Genomic DNA, 18,983 nt, shown 5'->3' with positions numbered 1-18,983 from the left:
GTGGTTGAGACCACCAGTCATTTAACACTCTAATCACTATAATTTTTTAGCCACCACAACCAAGCTAAGTGAATAATGCATAACGAAGCCTATCTGCAACAACACTAGCTCTTCTCCGGTTTGCAGTATCCTCTCCGTAGTCATTCCCCAATGCGACTCGACAAAGATGGTCACAAAACATCGATGTATTTGCACATCGTAAATAAACAAAGCAGCGTTCCTACTGTGGTCAATGAAACCACATTGGAAATATTAAATAAATTGCATTTCAAACATAAGATATACTATATATATATATATATATATATATATATATATATATATATATACACACACACACACACAATTTTATTATAAAATAGAGTTCTTAATCAGACATAAATGAAAAAAAAAATACATATATCAAGACATTTGTCACTTATTACTCTTCCTCTTTAATTAATGTGTTCCTGCTTGAAGCATCTAACCAAAAAGCTTCCACTCAACTTGAGTTGAGTGTATGTGTCAGTGTTAGATTAGAGTTACTTGTGTTTCTTTCTTTGCAGTACAGGTAAAATAATGATATTAGTACTTTGTGTTAAAAAAAATTAGAGGGAAAATTAGTAAAAGTACTCCACAAAGTGAGATGAGTCAGCAATTTTCTTAACTAGACCATCGACCCGTGCTCCGCACGGGTTCCACCGACTAAAATATGTACGAATAAGTTATATCATAATAATAAAAAAAATATGAAATATTCACATGATAAAAATGTATTACATTAATCATATCATCTTGACATTAATATATAGTTTGAAAACCATACATTTTACATTAGATATCATACATTACGAAATACTATAAAAATGACATTTGAAGTGACATTAGTATTTTCACATTCATCATTGGTTATCATCAACCTTTTTTTTTTTTACGTATTCAACTCATCTCTTAAAGTAACTCTTGTTAATAGTCATTACAAATAAAACAAACAAAAATTGACTCCTTTGAAACTTGATCCAAACCTTACACCAATTCCATATTAAGTTTGTGCTTGTGTGGCAAAAGTTTGTAATTCCCCTCATTAAATCCTATCATGACATTCTATAGCTTATATGTTCCTCCTTCTTCAACCATTCCTTGAATCGTTGGCACCAGGAACTTATGAACAGTGGCATGGATCCGTGTTGGCTAAACAAAAAATAACATGCCATTAACATAAACCATAGTATATGTTATCGTAGTGACAACTTGAAAAGAGGATCATTTATTTATACAATCGATTTATATAATATACCTTCTCATCAACCAATATCATGTTCATGAAGATGATATCGTCTGAATTTTCCTTATCACGGATCAGCCATATATGGGCCACACAGACAATCAAATTCAAATCCTTCTTTCCACCTGTCACAGCTGAAATGGGGGTGAAAATGTTTGCCATATTAGCAAGTGCAAGAAAGAGTTATATTTGCTTAATTTTGCTTAAAGTCGAGAATGGCTGTATTAGCACAACTAAGTGGTATTTAAATAGGTAATTGGCAATTCTCTTCGTTAGTTTTAAATGTGATTATTAATCATAGTTTTCTATTGGTAATAATTACTATTCAAAAGTTTTTAATTGTCATTAACTACGTTCTTGATTGCCATTAACACTACGTCATAATTACTATTCAAAATCGAATCAAGCTTGATACATGTTATTTTTTGAAATAAGTACGTCATAATTGCTTTTAATAGGTAGTAATTGGTAGAGTGGTTAGTGCATAATGCATAAAAGCAATTAAAAGTGATTCCTATACGAAAATATTCGACTTTCAAGTTTTTAATTGTCATTAACGATGTTTTCAAGCCATTAACTGCATTCTTAATTGCCTTTAACAGTACGTAATAATTACTATTCAAAATCGAATCAACCTTGATACGTGTTAATTTTTGAAATAAGTACGTAGTTAATTGCTTTTAATAGGTAGTAATTGGTAGAGTGATTGGTGCATAATGCATAAAAGCAATTAAAAGTAATTCCTATACGAAAATATTCGACTTTCAAGTTTTTAATTGTCATTAACGACATTTTCAATCTATTAACTACGTTCTTAATTGCCATTAACAATACGTAATAATTACTATTCAAAATCGAATCAACCTTGATACGTGTTAATTTTTGAAATAAGTACGTAGTTAATTGCTTTTAATAGGTAGTAATTGGTAGAGTGATTGATGCATAATGCATAAAAGCAATTAAAAGTAATTCCTATACAAAAATATGCGACTTAAAAGTTTTTAATTGTCATTAACGACGTTTTCAAGCCATTAACTACGTTCTTAATTGCCATTAACAATACGTAATAATTCATATTCAAAATCGAATCAACCTTGATATGTGTTAATATTTGAAATAAGTAGGTCATAATTGCTTTTAATAGGTAGTAATTGGTAGAGTGATTAGTGCATACTTTAGTGGTAAAATTCGAGGGAAATTTCACCTTGAAACGCATATCTTCCTATCACTCTATATCGGATAACACATTATAGTGTAAAAAATGCATGCGTGAAACATTGAAATGTCAGTAGAATAATGTGATAGGAATTAGTGTATGCGTGAAACAGTAAAAAATGTATGCGTGAAACATTTTTAATTGCCGCTTTCTAAGGGATGTTTATATTATTTCTGATTAGCAATTAGTGTAGGGGAATTAGTTATTTCTGATTAGCAATTAGTGTATGGGAATGTTGACCGACTTGATTAGGCTTTAATACGTATTCAATTGCATTAACGAAGTGAGATAACTTTTTTCAAGTTTGAATAAACGGATGTGATCAAGTGCTTGAACAGATGAGATTACTCGAGCAAGTAGTACATGTTTAGGAGGGGAAAAAGCTAGGAAATTAAGGCAAAGTAGGGAGGATTAGGACAAACATGATAGCCAAGCAAGTCTAACTTTTATAATAAAGGATTGATCATGTGGACATCTCAATGTATTGAAGCGTTGAATGTGAATAATAATAAAATAAAGACCTAACACCTTTACTTAAATGTTTTGGTTTTGGTAGTTTGGCCAAAAAGGGAAAAGTGGACTTTTCTTAACCACGTCATCACTGATTTTGATCCTTTACTAAATGTGTGCTTGAATCACTTAAAAGATGTGTTTTCAAAGAAATCCAAAAGCAACATCCGAAGAAAATGTAACTCCAATAAGCCTTGTTTTTCCTTTCTTCCAACCATCTTGTCATACACAAAGGAAAAAATTAATGCATTGAGTTGAGAAAAGAAAAATAATAATAAAGAAATTAGCTTCAATGTTGATTCATACAAGCCACTCTCATCTGCATATATATATATATATATATATAAATCTATAGATTATAAATTTGTCCATGTCAAAAGATGTGTGTCACCAACCCTTTCACACGTTTCTGGCTTTAACCTTTCACCCTTCTACTTTTCAAGATTTTTTTTCCTTGCATTTCAATTTTTAAATAACATAGTATCCTCCCATATTGGGGACTATTTCATGCTTTAGTTCTGTATAAAATGTGCAAGACCAACCAAAACAAAACAAACTCTTATATCTCGTCTACTATTACGAAATGACTAGGATTATAAAACAACATACATCAACTAAAATAAATTCGAACAAGTAAATTTATAACTAATGAATTATCAATATTAGCATTGAGTTTCTCATGCACATATTGTCCAAAGAGATTGATAAGTTTCTCCTTGTAAAAGGCATTCGCCTCTGCTTTTCCTCCACCAATGTTGATTTTACGGTTGCTTCAACCTAGGAGGTCTTCCTCTTCACCAATCGTGTTGTTGCAACTTGCAAGCCCTTGCAGACCCAACCATCGTTTCTACCTGAAGTATTTGATATAACTCTTGTCAAACCAACAATGGATTGGTAATTGGTTGTGACTTGGGAGGTTCTCTCTACCTAACAAATTCCTCGACATAGATTAATTATTGCTAACAACGGTGTAAATTGCGAATCTATAATATGTTAATTAAATAATCAACTCTTGTAAAAAATTAATATATTATTACGTGTTTTTAACGAAATGACAATAGCTATTGGAAACTTCAGTCTAATAATTTTCCTCTAGTTGTTTTTACTTTCTTTTGATTATACAATGATTGAGATGGAATCTTGTGGTCCAAATATGGTATTGGAGTCATTTTGCATTGTCAAGTTTCAACCTTGTTTTCATTGTGGATTGGAGTAGTGTTTAAGTTGTGCCACATATTAACCAACCCATGATGTTGTCACTCACAAATCTCATATCTATGTGATATTTTTTTGCAGAACCCGCTTATAACTATAGTTATCTTAATTAACACTTTGTTCACATATAGAGTAAGGAATTCATCAAACAAGGGACAAAAAATTCAATCCAAGTAGTACAATACTCTTGTGAGTAAAGAAAAAAATTATCCAAGTCAAATTGATGAATACCCGCTATAGTAATCTCCTGATATATTTGTCATTTAATATTATGATCATTAGATGCAATACAACAACTGCAATTAAAATAATGTTAAAGATATATATATATATATATATATATATATATATATATATATATATATATTTTGATGTCATCATCTTTTTAATTTATTAAAAAAAAAAAGAATAATTTTCATTTTCACAATTTTTTCAAGTGTGATTTTCAGTTTTTTTTAAAAGTCTCCAAAAAAGATCTGGAATTATTTGTATCAAAAGATCTGGAATTATTTGTATGAAATATGAGTTTTAGAGTATATAAAACAAACTAACCCATAATTCTCTAGTTTACAATCAAGCTTTTTGAAACCAGTTTGATTGGGCTAGTCCATTTTTATAAGCTACGCGTTAAAGTTGTCAACACTATAAACTTCTTTTTACCGGTTAAACACACTTTTAATTTCTACTACAGCATTCAACAATTAAATAATGTTTGTGAGTATTTTATCATTATATTATATTAATGTTAGCTAGTTTTCTCGAACTTAATTCGGTAGACACACTGCATTATAATATGTAGATGATGGGGTTCGAACTAAGACACTATATTTATAGTGATTGGTGATATCCGTAGAAGGAAACATACCACACCACACCGCATATTATCATATATCACCATGGATGTAACAATTGAGTATCTATACACAATAGTTGCTGGAGTCATATGCATAGTATTAATTTCAAACTCGAAGTTCTTTAGGGGTGATGCAAGAGCACAACCCAAGCTTCCACCTTTAGCTTCTGGTGGATGGCCTTTGATCGGTCATCTTCACCTCTTAGGAAGTTCAAATCAGCCTCCATACATAACCTTAGGAGACTTAGCCGATAAATACGGACCAATCTTCACCCTTCGAGTCGGCGTACACAACGCCGTTGTGGTAAGCACTTGGGAGTTAGCCAAGGAGATTTTCACCACTCACGATGTCATAATCTCGTCTCGTCCCAAATTCACAGCTGCTAAAATATTAGGACACGACTACGCTAATTTCGGGTTCTCTCCTTATGGAGATTACTGGCAAATGATGCGTAAGGTTACTGCTTCAGAGTTACTATCAACTCGAAGATTCGAAACCCTTCGAGATATTAGGGATTCTGAGGTGAAGAAATCATTGATGGAGCTATGTAACAGTGGGTTTGATGGTGATTTAAAAGTGGAGATGAAACGTTTTTTAGGGGATATGAATTTGAACGTGATTATGAGGATGATTGCTGGGAAAAGATACTCAAATAATGAAAGTGGTGATGAGAGAGAAGTGAGAAAAGTGAGATGGGTTTTTAGAGAGTTTTTTCGTTTGACAGGTTTGTTTGTGGTTGGTGATGCAATTCCATTTCTTGGATGGCTTGATTTGGGAGGACATGTGAAGGAGATGAAAAAAAGCAGCTAGAGAAATGGATAGTGTTGTTTGTGGTTGGTTGGAAGATCATCGTCACAAAAATGTTATTGGTGAGACCAAGATGGAGCAGGATTTCATTGATGTATTGTTGTCTGTTCTTCATGGTGTTCATCTTGATGGTTATGATGTTGACACTGTCATCAAAGCTACATGCTTGGTAAGATCAATTACTATTATCAATTCCATGTTTTCTAGTCTCTGTGTTTTATTTTTCATTTTGTGTTTTCTAGTATTATCAATTCCATTAACAATGATACAAAAGATAGATAAAAAAAAGTAGGGATTGTAATTAAAAGCATAGTTGAATTTTTCATTTCGAATGGAAAGCAAAGTTGATTTTTTTTTGGTTGTTTTCTGAGAGAAGCAAAATAATATCGTAAAAACGACAATAAATTATTCTAAAGTTAGTGTGAAATGTGGACTAGCAAGTTTTACTTGAACAATTCAAATTTTCTTTTGAAAGAGAGGATATTTGAACTTTGAAAATTGATGTTTTTTATTTCAAGGCTGAAAATTGATGTCTTAACTAGCTACATCCAAAATAGTGGTCATAATGAGTAGGAATCACTTCACATGGGCATCCAATTTAAATTATTTTTTTTAAGGCTAATGTTAACTTGTGCCCTCAAGGCACATGTTAAGATACTCATTATAGAAATACACATATCAAAAGACGTGCATTCAACTTCTTAAAAGTTGTCATATTGTGTTTTCCAATGCAAAATTGCTCTATTTAGGTTGCTTAACATGTGCCCTAAGGGCACAAGTTAACATGACCCTTTTTTTAATAATTCATAAAGGATTACTCTCTTTTTAATATCCTTCTTAACACTTATTTTTTATTGGATAAAACTTATATGGGTTTCCCCACTTTATGTGATATTCATTTTCAATTTATCATATCTATATAAATTTCTTTCAATAAAAAAAATGATCCAATAAAAGAGTGAGTGTTAACAAAATGCTTCTTCAAAAAAAAAATGTTAAAAAGAGAGTGTCCCCTATCCATAATTTCTCCCTCCCAAAACTACTCACCAACCCACTTGACTAATTTCCCTAAAAACCCACTTTACTTTACTAATCCTCTAAATTATCATTATCCCATATATTGTTTTTCACTTAAAAATCTACCCTTATAATATATTGATCATATAGGGTCTGCCGACTTATTTTCACTTAAAAATATAAAATAGTAACTTAACAAATCTACCATGGTTTGTTTTTACCAAAATACTCATATTTTACTATTTGGAATTGGTATTGATAAAAATTAATTTTATAAATTTGTTTTGCATCACACTAACATATATCTTTAAGACACATGTTAAAGTTTCTACAAAAACAAATATTCATTGAAAAAAAAAATTAAATTTTAATCTCTTAAAATAAATTCGCACAAATCTACCATGGTTTGTTTTTACCAAAATACTCATATTTTACTATTTGGAATTGGTATTGATAAAAATTAATTTTATAAATTTGTTTTGCATCACACTAACATATATCTTTAAGACACATGTTAAAGTTTCTACAAAAACAAATATTCATTGAAAAAAAAATTAAATTTTAATCTCTTAAAATAAATTCGCACATCTCTTAAAAAATAAATTCGCACAATTTCAATGTACTCTTATGGGTACATGTTACCGTTTTCCTTCTTATGTTCCTTCTTATGGGTGTTACCGTTTTCATTCGCACATCTCTTAAAAAATAAATTCGCACAATTTCAATGTACTCTTATGGGTACATGTTACCGTTTTCCTTCTTATGTTCCTTCTTATGGGTGTTACCGTTTTCCTTCTTATGGGTTTATGGGTACATGTTACCGTTTTTTTTTTTTTTTTTTTGTGGTGGTCGGGATTTGAACCCCGGACCTTGCATATATAATGCATTGTCCTTACCAGTTGAGCTAAGCTCACGAGGATTGTTACCGTTTTCCATTAGTTTTATAACAAAATATCGAAAACTTCCCTAAAAAAAAAACAAAATATCGAAAACTGTTTTTGATGGATCCAACCACAATATAAGCCGTTTAACTAAAAGTCATTAAACCATTGCAATTGTAGTAAAATAAACAAAATACACTTAATAATTCACACAGGACAAGACAATTTTTTTATTAAAAATAAATACCAAACTAAAATCATATTTTTTGACTCACCAAAAGTTCAATCGTAAGTGTTTAGGATTTATCATTCACTAATACTAGTAGGAAAAAGTAAAATAAATAACACAAGCTAATAGACTTACCTGTCTCCCCTCAAAAACAATAAAAAAATCGAACTTTCAGTTTGATTGAACTTTCATGTAACTGCTACATATATTCTGGACTGTATTAGGATTACGATACTACTAGTTTTGTAGAACCTGTTTCTTCAAAATGAAATTTGCTCTTAAAAACACAAGTTAATAACGTGTTATCTCATATGTTATTCAAAAGAAAACGTGTTATCTCATATGAACGATGGTAAAAATATCTCATCAAACGGAAACGTGAGTAGAAACACTAATCCAAAATTTTTTTTTTTGAGGGAAGAAACACTAATCCATGTAAATCATAAGAATCGTAAGCCATATTTAATTAATTAATACTCTTTGTATCACTCCTAATTTCAGTCAACGCACAAGTCAACATAAAAAATACTCCCTCCGGTCCTTATTATAAGAAAAAGTTGACTTTTTAGATTCATAGAATAATTAATGTATCTTAGTGTAAATATAGACTAGATACATCACTTACACAATGAACCAAAAAAGTTAATTGTTTCTTATAATAAGGACCGGAGGGAGTACCAAATTTTAGATGAATGTAGAGGTAAGGACTAATGTATCTTTGATCTTATTATTATTTTTTTTAAAATATATATATATATATATATATATATATATATATATATATATATATTCAAGAAAAATTCTATTTCTCCCGACAGTTTCCTTCCCGAGTGTCCCGAATGACATGTTTAATACTCCCTCCGGTCATATTTACAAGAGACAATTGATTTTTTTAGTTACATTAAATAATTTATGTATTTGGTTTAGATTCTTGACTAGATACATAAGTTATTCAATGTATCTAAAATGTCAACTTTCTCTTGTAAATAAGACCGGAGTGAGTAGTAAAATTCAAAGAGCTAGCCTAGCGGCAAAACTTAGAGAAGTAAAGAGTTGCGGCTTTGAATCCACGCTGCAACATTTGTACCAACTTATAACTCATTAAATTGTCCTAAAGTAACAAGGCATATAAATTTTCAATAATTTGATAGAGATATAATGATAGTTGTGTTTGATCCGCTATAAACTGAATGACATGCCTAAACAATTTCTGAGTTTAATTTGTAAAATTGTTTCAAGAATACGATAAACTAGAGGCAAGAGACATGATAAAACTAAAATTCTTGACCCTCACTAAACCACATCACAACTTTTTATCTCATGTAAATAAGTTGTCTAAAATACCAAAATTGTTATTTGCCCACAAAAAATTGTATATAAGACAAAAATCATTCGATACCAATTTTTTTTATCTTATTCTGCTCTGCCTAATGTTGTATTGTTATGTCAAATACTTATTGTTTAACAGATTAAACACGCCCTATAATGTAAAACTAGTCATGCATATTTGTCTTTTTAAGGAATGTATATAGCTGGTGGAGGACATTCAATTTAGGCTTATTACTAGCTTCATTATTTTCATTACTAACGTAGCTAGTTTTTATTATAGTCCAATTTGATTACGGTTAAGATCTAAAAAACAGAAAAATCTACGTATCCAATTCATTGTAATCTCAAAAGATAATAGACAGGTGTATTTAGAAAGGATGATAAAAAATAAAATAAAAATAGAAAGGTGTATTATATTAGAATCTTGAAACTGTTTGATGGTATTGTTGCTAGCAATTTTTTTTGCAGACTTTAATTGCCGGGGCAACGGACACAACAACAGTAACAATAACTTGGGCACTCTCATTACTGCTGAACAATCGCCACACTTTGAAGAAAGTTCAAGATGAATTGGACGAAAAAGTTGGAAAAGATCGGCTAGTGAATGAATCGGACATAAACAACTTAGTTTACCTTCAAGCCGTGGTCAAAGAGACGCTACGATTATATCCTGCTGGACCACTCTCAGGTGCGCGTCAATTCACTGAAAATTGTACCGTAGGCGGGTACAATATCCGAGCAGGTACTCGATTAATTTTAAACCTATGGAAGATGCATAGAGATCCACGCGTGTGGTCGGAGCCATTAGAATTTCAACCAGAAAGGTTCTTAAATACTCATAAAGATGTGGATGTTAAAGGACAACATTATGAGCTACTTCCATTTGGAGGTGGAAGAAGGTCTTGTCCTGGCATAACATTTGGTCTTCAAATGACAAATTTAGCATTAGCTTCTTTCTTGCAAGCATTTGAAGTCACAACCCCATCAAATGCTCAAGTTGATATGAGTGCAACATTTGGTCTCACAAACATAAAAACCACTCCTCTTGAGGTTATAGCCAAACCTCGTTTACCATACCACCTTCTCTTTGTCAAGGAACATTAGCCTATCAAGCATTAACCTTGAATTAGTATATGTTCATAATAAAGTGCAAATTGTTTTCGAGTATACGGTGTGTTTAGCAATAAACATTGTTTAAATCATATATATTTGAGTCCATAATTTTCTTCAAGTACAACACTACTACTCAAAGTCAAAACTCAAGTTCTATTGCAGTGGTTAATTAACTATCTTACTAATTTGAATTTGAATATAGACGTTGTTTTCATATATTTTTTTTCTTAAAAATTTCCAAAATTAATTAATGATGATGATGATGTGTGATATATCTCGCCTAGTTTAATGTTGATTGATTTTTGGGTTAAATATGTTTTTGGTCCTTATAAATATGTCAACTTTTCGTTTTAGTCCCTCTAAAATTTTCCTTCAACTTTTAGTCCCTATAAAATTTTCAATCACTACTTTTGGTCCCTATTTTTAATTTAATTTTTGTATTTTTTAATGAAATTGTGCAGAAATGTGTAAAATATTCTAAAAAAAATTCCTAAAAAAAATTAGAATTTTTTAACAAAACACAAATTAAATATGAATTTTTAACCTTAAAACATATAAAAATTCATATTAAATTCATGTTTTGTTAAAAAATTCTGAATTTTTTTTGGAGTGATTCTTATAATATTTTGAATTTTTCTGGAAAATTTTATTAAATAATATGAATTCTACATATGAGTTTACTTTAAAAGAGGGACCAAAAGTGAATATTGAAAAATTTATAGGGACTAAAAGTTGAAGGAAAATTTTAGAGGGACTAAAACGAAAAGTTAATATATTTATAGGGACCAAAAACATATTTAAACCTTGATTTTTTGGTGTACAATTTAATGTTGATCGATGAAAGAAGTTAAATTTTTAATATAAAAAATTAAGAGAATTCAGAAATAAATAAACTATAGTTTGGTAAAAAAAAAATTGGTGGTCGGGTTTGAACCCCTGACCTTACAGCATTGTCCATATCAACTGACTTAAACTCACGAGGACCTGTCCTCGTGAGCTTAACTCAGTTTGTATGAGCAATGCATAAAATATGCAAGGTTCGGAGTTCGAACTCTGGCCACCACAAAAAAAAAAAAAAAACTCACGAGGACCTATAGTTTGGTATGTAACATTGACGACTAGTGATTTTATAAACTTTTTATAATTCGAAACCAAAATCACCTTGTGATAGGTTTTTTTTTTCAGCAGGCTTTCGTTTATAAAGTGTTAATGAGACGGATGTCCCATTTTATAAAAAAAGAAAAAAAATTGATCAAAGTAGATTAAAGAATTTGGATCCCTTAAACAAAAGGTTAGAAGTTTGATTCAAGCCACCATTAATAATGGTGGCAATTTCACACCTGTAACACACTAAAATAAAAAAACAAAAAGATTAATCAGCATATTGCAAGAGTACCTTTGGGCCAATGGAAACTTTTAATGTATCTATTTTTTCCACGTATAACCTTTTCACGTGCTCTATTTTTTTTTCTACAAAAATGTCTTGGGAGATTTTGGGATTATATAATTCGAAATGAATTTTCCCCTATTTTTGGATGGAAAATGGGTTTTTCACTTATTCAGATTATACAATCCGAACAGAATATACAATAAATAGTTCGGATTTTATAATCAGAACACCCCGAATTGTAGGGTTTTGTTCCTTATTTTTTCAAACTGTAATAAAATCATAACACCTCATATACCCCATCTTGTGTCAAGAATTCAACTCCCTTTTAGGTAAACATTTTGGTCACGTCTTCTCCTTCTGCGAGAGAGATCATTAACTCATTCTATGTGGGCATTGTTAGTGAATATGTCCAAGGGATGGTTGACTGTGAGATTTTGGTCTTAGTTTTCCTCCTACTTGGTTGGGGTTGGGGTGATTCTGTTTAGGAGGTTATTTTGAATCTTCTGCAGTTTTTATCTCTCATATTTTATTTTATTTCAATTTTTACATCTCAATCTTTAACAAATACTATCCTATTTTATGCTAATTAAAATTAGACTCCTAATTGACAGTTGGGCTTTTGGGCCTCTTTCGAATAGAAAAGTTAAATCTTAATTACAGTCACACTATATACTCACACATAAACTAAACGGACTCCACTTGTGTGACATAGTGAGTTTTAATGTTATATAACATCACCCAATCAGTGTGTGACACGTGGATTTTGTACTCTTAACCTTTTAAATCGGTTAATCAAAAAAGCAATTTTAAAAGATTTTTGTCTTTTTTGAAAAAATAATATTTTTATTTTTAGTTTCATTTTTATCCCCTAGGATCATATTACTGGCTCTGATACCAGGTTTGGGGCAGAGTCGCCAGCGGAAGTTTCTCGAACTTGTTTTAACATTTGTTCGATTTTATTTAAACCTTGAAATGGTTTTAAGAGTGTTTTAACTCTTTCTTGTTGTATATTTGTAAGATTTTCTAAATCTTCTGTTTCCTTTAGAAAATCATCAACATATTCTATATGATAGAGTACTAATTCTTGAGCATGAAAAAGAATTTGTTTTAACATAATTCTTTTATTATAAAATTCTATCTCAAAAATTATGTTTTCTAGTCTCTTTTTAAAGAGTTTTAACTCTGTCTTAAGGCTTAATCCGGGCATTATTGATCAGATACGGAGTTATTGGTGGACTTTTCTTCAGCCTTTTTTTAAAAGGTTTTCTAAGTAAACTAATTTTTGAGCAGGCCATAGTAAGGTCTCAGCTTTTTCTCTTTGTTGGACAGAAATATTTGCTGTTTCTTCTAATTCTCTTAATATTTCTTCCACATATGAAATATGTAGAATTATTAAGTCACGAATTCCCCAAAGAGTATTTTTCATTTCTATACTTAGAAAATTTTCTTCTATTTTGTCAACTAAAGTTTTTAGCTTTATTTTAAATAAACTTAATTCGTTTTTTATTGTTATTCCTGGCATTATAGTTTTTTATTAATATTTAAAAGTTCAGTTTTTATTTATGATAAAGTTTTGTCAAACTTTTTATTATCCAATGAAGCTTTGTCAAACTTTTTACTATCTAGTGAAGTTCTTGGTGGTAAGAATCTTAATTTACTAGTGTCTTCCTCTTGCTCCAAAAGAGGTGTCCTTTCTATTGTCATAATAGATCTCGATCTTTTTAATGGTTTTAGAATTGGTGATTCTAATTTTATTAATGATGCAAATAGGTCATCTATTTGTATCTTTTCTTTTCCACTAAATTCTATGCTATAATGAGAGTTACTTAATGCATAGTTCATCTTGTAACTTATACTAAAAGGATGATTTCCTGGTCTCATAAGATTTTGATCTTTGAGTTTATAATGAATTACTAAAGATCTATTCAGATCTATATCATTTAGGCTTAAGCCTATTTGTAAATTTATGTCGAATTTTATTTTTCCATATTTTAAATTTCCTTCACCTTTGGCTATTTGTGAATGCTTTTTATTCATCCTAGCATCTTCTATAAGAAGTTCTAGTTCTGAATCTATTCCTTTCATAAAAGTGCTCTTTATGATTATTTGAATAGTTGATATATGAATATATCCTATTTTTTTTCTTTTTTCTAGCGATAAGTGTTTTAATCTTTCGCTTATTTGTTGATTATCAATTATGGATATTACCACAGATCCATCTGTTGATTCCATCGGTATGGCAACCTCTCCTACCATCATTCCATATTTTAGAATGTTTTCTCTGGATAATTTTTCTTTTATTAAAGAAAAAATGCTTTTTTGTTTGAAGTTTTCTTCAGGTTTTAAGGTAAAATCTACCTTTTCTATATGGTCTACTAGTACATCGGCTATAAAACCAGATGAATCTTCTTTTATCATACTAAATTCCATCATAAAATTCTAAGAATTGTGAAATATACAATCATACCTGACTTTGACTAGAAACTGATGCTTCTGATCTTTCGATCTTTTGAACTTTGAAATAATCTTTCGATTATTAATATTAGAAAACTTTAAAATCTTTCGATTTGGTGGTGACAACCTCAAATCCTGCAAAGTTCTTTCCCAACAATGTTTTTCATAAACTAAATGGTACTTACTTCATTGATCTAAGTTGTATCTACAAATGAGCATCAAGGCTCTTATTTATAGGAGGAAGAGACTACATGGTAGCTTACATGTCTCTTTCCATCCAGCTCAAAAGTAAAGACACTAAAACACGTAAAGAGAAAAAAAAAATGCATTATCACCTAATGTTATAAGATTTTCTATCTTTAGTGGATCCCATCTGACTCAGATGATAAGATTCCACTATTACAACTTTATTTCTACGGTCATTTACATGACACGTGTTTAGGCCTTATCTTCAAATGCTGAAACTGTCGGTACTTCGTCTTTTTCTACCGACACTTTGTTTTTTGCACACCATTTACAGATACGCCCTTTGTATTTTGAGAAGTATTGACAACACTCCTGTTGTACTTCTTCTGGAATTCGGTAAAGACCATTTTCGAATCCTGAGAATAAGTCTTCAAAATGAAGGGTTTGTTTAAGGTGTTCTTCTGAAACCTTCTTCTTTGAATTACAGATCATTAAACAAAAATCTGAGACATATAAAACCTTATAATTAATAATGGATGACCCATATTTAATTAGGTAATCATAAAAATACTGCATTTGTTGAATAAATGAAATTAATGTCCATCCAACACTTGTTGCATTTGGTTCTAGATAGGTTTTGTTTGAGATGCCTATATTTATGATTGTTCTTGGCCTTACAGCCATCTGATTGTTTTCTTTTTCGAACCATGGGTATGTTTGTTTGAATTGAAGATATATTTCTCTTCCTTTAGCAAGAAAATCATTAAACCTTTTTGCTGTATCGCCAATCTCTTTTGGAAGATCAGCCAATTCTTGAAATCTACGACCTTCTCCTTCTTCAAGATATATAGTCTTGAGCATTCCATAGTCATAGAATTCTTTGAGCAATTCCTTGGATATACCTGGAACTGTATTAGCTTTTACCCCATACTTGGTGTTGACCGGGTAAAAACATTCAAGTGCTAGCTCTTCTTTGAAGTTTGCTAACCACTGTTACCGTAAATCCGCAAGTGCACGGGTTTACCGTAGTAGTAATAAAGAGAGAGTATCGATCCACAGGGAGTTATTTAAATTCCAATCAAAAGTAGTAAAGGTTAGGGAGAAATCGATAATTAGGGTTTCAAGGTAATCTAAACGACGGTTGAAAACAATAGCTAAAGGCAACCTAGGGATTATTGGTTCATCCTATGGTTGACCTAACATCCTAATCCTAATCCTTGTTTATGTAAATCCTAGTTTCTAAGGACGAATCTCTCTAAAGCCTATCCCCTTCTTCGTTCGATATCCGGGGAGTGTGTCTCTCAAGGTGTTAGACCTATTCTCATGGCTAACTCCTATATTAAGATCCTTGATTGTACGAGATTCTATAAGTCCCAAGGTTCACTAGGCTATTCTCATGCTTCGCAATCCTTGTCTAAATTCACTTGCTCGGTTATTAAGACTTCTTCGTTCGATTCATCACCTTAATAACTAGGGTAACGAATTAACAAGTACTAACCCTCCGCGTTCGCATCCAAAGTTTGGTACTTGTTAATATCGTTGTGAAGAACGGTGAATTTAGATAGGAAAAGTAGGGTTACATAAACTAGGGTTTCGGATTAGGATTGTTGGATCAAGCCATAGGACTCTCCCAACAATCCCAAGGTCTAAGGGAATTACTCACTCATGGTTGGTGTTGCCATGAATGAATAAGAAGAAAACAATAAGAACAATTGAATAAAAACGAGAACTTTTATTGAGAAATAGTATTCTGTCACAATACAATATTCAGAATTCAAGATGATAAAACAAGGAGAACAAGCTCTCTATTTATAGCCTACTAATGACTTAAGCCCTAAGAAATAACTGAAGGAATATTCTCTGAAGATCCTTGGGCTTTATCGTCAAAGCAGGCTGCGTAGAAAACCGCTGTTCGGAGCAAAAAGCAGCTAAAAGGGATGCTGGCAATCGCGCACGGCCGTGCGCCTTGCAGGCGTGGGCCGTGCGCCCTTCACTGACTTGGGGGAGCGAATTCTGATTTCTTCAAGTGCATATTTCGGTCCCAAATCTTGGAAATCTCCTATTTTTGTGCTCCAAATCCCTTTTCTTTAGCTCTAAGCCTTGCAAATCATATATTTGATCCTGAAATATAATATTGGATTCTTTGAAGTAAAAAGCTCTTAAATATAAATAAAAACACATAGAATCTAATTAAATCTAAATAGAATTAAACTAAATAACTTAATTAAAATACGTAATAAATCTACTTATCAAACTCCCCCACACTTGAATCTTTGCTTGTCCTCAAGCAAAAGGCATAGACATAGCAGCATAGAAAACATTTAAGAAAAAAACCCAAGTCCCACATCGGATAGACAAGACTCTAGAGAATAGTATATAAAGAGGAGGTAATCCTCACCTTGCAAGCCGGTTTTGTAAAGATGAGTTAGGCCTCAAATTTCAACATGGTATCAGAGCTTGTCGAATTCAAGGGCCGCCTAAACCTAATCACGCACCAAGCCCAAAGAGTGCTGGGCGTGAGGGGGGTGTATTGGGAAAAACCCAAGTCCCACATCGGATAGACAAGACTCTAGAGAAGAGTATATAAAGAGGAGGTAATCCTCACCTTGCAAGCCGGTTTTGTAAAGATGAGTTAGGCCTCAAATTTCAACATAAGTATATGACAAAATTAAAACACATGTTCCCTCCAAGGCCTTGTCCTAAGCATACACTAATCACAACCTCAAGAGCCCCTTATGATTCCTATTCAACCCAACAAGAGAAACTAAGTGAGTGTGTGTGTGTAGTGCATCCCCTTTGCTCCTGTATAAACAGGTATTATGAGGAAACAGGTTCTAACCCCAACAGTACATCAACCGAGAAAAACCTCATTTTCATTCCATATAAGCAAGGTGGGAATTAAGTTTAAGTTGGTTCAATTTTAAATTGTGGACCATATTTTTCTTTTCTTTTGGTCTCTTTTGGGGCTACAGATGCCTAGGGGATATCACCTTTTCATAGGAAGTCGGAGAGGGACTCACTCCTTCCTCCACTACTCCGGCAATCACCCTAAGTAGTGCTGTAGTTTGTAACTTCTTTCATAATTTTTTTTTTCTTTTTCTTTTCTTTCTATTTTTTTTTTCCAGAAGTTTGTAGAAGCTATACAATCACTAAGGAGGTACCATCCTTCGCGTAGGAGTTGTTCGAGTACACTATCCTTCCCTCCATGCTCCGGCGGTGTTCTCAACTTAGTGAAAAAGTGAAAATCATGCTTCCCCCCATATTATTTCAACGTTAAATAAAGTTAATTAAATTTCCCCACACAAGCTTATACTACTTTTACTCCTAGAGACTTTAAAGGGTCCATGTACCATTAAACTTAGAACGTGGTCCTTAAAATACCTATTCATACACTTACTCAAAGGATGCACTGTGAATTTTCTCATTGGAGAAGTTTTGTTCACCTAGAATCAATGTGGGTCTATTGGAAAAACTTAAGGCAACAAGAAGCTATTTTCATGTACACAACAAGAACATTATCTAGCCTATATTGGAAGAGAACTTAACAAAAGATTATGTCATATTTAACAATTAAAACAAGAAAACTATCTAGCCGCTTACATGCCTTTCGCAATAAAACAAAACAAAAGATAAAAATTCAAGGGAGTTTGAAACACTACGACTCTTACTATGACTCTTACTACCTAGACACTTTATTGGCTCCCCCCCATACTTGGGAGAAGCATTGTCCTCAATGCTTAAAGAAAACAAGAAATTAAAAGGAAGAAAGGAAGAGAAGAGAAGAGAAAGGAAGAGGAAAGCTCACATTTTTAATTGGTTTTTAGAAGTGAAAAACAGCTCTTCCTATGTGCATAATCGCGCACGGCCGTGCGCCTTCCAGGCGTGGGCCGTGCGCACCTTTCTGCCTTCCTGTGGTCAGATTTTTTTTTTCTTCGAGTTTCCTCAGTATTTTGGACGTACACCTACAAAGCAAGCTTAAAACAAAACAATTAAATGCGTGGGTTGCCTCCCACGAAGCGCTCTTTTAATGTCAATAGCTTGACAACCAAAACCTAAGCAAGGTCTTTGAAAATTAAGGTTTCCACCTCGACTTCTTCACTAGCCCTATAGATTTTTAGCCTTTGGCCATTGACCTTAAATGTTCCGGTCTTTTCCGACCAGATTTCAACTGCCCCAAAAGGATAAACCTTGCGGACATGAAATGGGCCGGACCATCTTGACTTTAGCTTACCTGGAAAAAGTCTCAACCTAGAGTTGTATAGCAGCACAAGATCACCGCTCTTAAAATCTTTTCGAATAATACGCTTATCATGCCATTTCTTTGTTCTTTCTTTGTAAATACGGGCATTCTCATAAGCGTCCATTCGAAGTTCCTCTAACTCAGTTAGTTGAAGTTTTCTTTTTAGACCTGCTAGCTTTGGGTCCAAGTTTAGGTTCTTGATTGCCCAATAAGCTCGGTGCTCTAGCTCGACCGGTAAATGACAAGATTTCCCATAAATGAGTTTAAAGGGTGTCATA

The 18,983-nt window shown here is 32.2% G+C and overlaps 1 protein-coding gene and 1 pseudogene across 1 annotated transcript; both read left to right on the top strand.

The window, feature by feature from the left end:
• The first annotated feature begins 5,062 nt into the window (after positions 1-5,062).
• On the top strand, positions 5,063-10,553 carry LOC146946697 (flavonoid-6-hydroxylase-like). Its single transcript, XM_085744627.1, has 2 exons — positions 5,063-6,035; positions 9,791-10,553. The coding sequence occupies exons 1-2, from the start codon at positions 5,874-5,876 to the stop codon at positions 10,424-10,426; spliced, it is 798 nt and encodes a 265-aa protein (XP_085600753.1). The 5' UTR covers positions 5,063-5,873; the 3' UTR covers positions 10,427-10,553.
• On the top strand, positions 5,102-5,869 carry LOC146946698 (strychnine-10-hydroxylase pseudogene; annotated as a pseudogene).
• Positions 10,554-18,983: the final 8,430 nt, after the last annotated feature.

The sequence above is a fragment of the Medicago sativa genome, chromosome 2 (genome assembly GCF_051527215.1).
Source record: "Medicago sativa cultivar Bolivia chromosome 2, Bolivia_mono, whole genome shotgun sequence".
NCBI classification, from domain to species: Eukaryota; Viridiplantae; Streptophyta; class Magnoliopsida; order Fabales; family Fabaceae; genus Medicago; species Medicago sativa.
The sequence above is the reverse complement of the archived record's forward strand: the minus strand, read 5'-3'. Positions and strand labels throughout refer to the sequence as shown.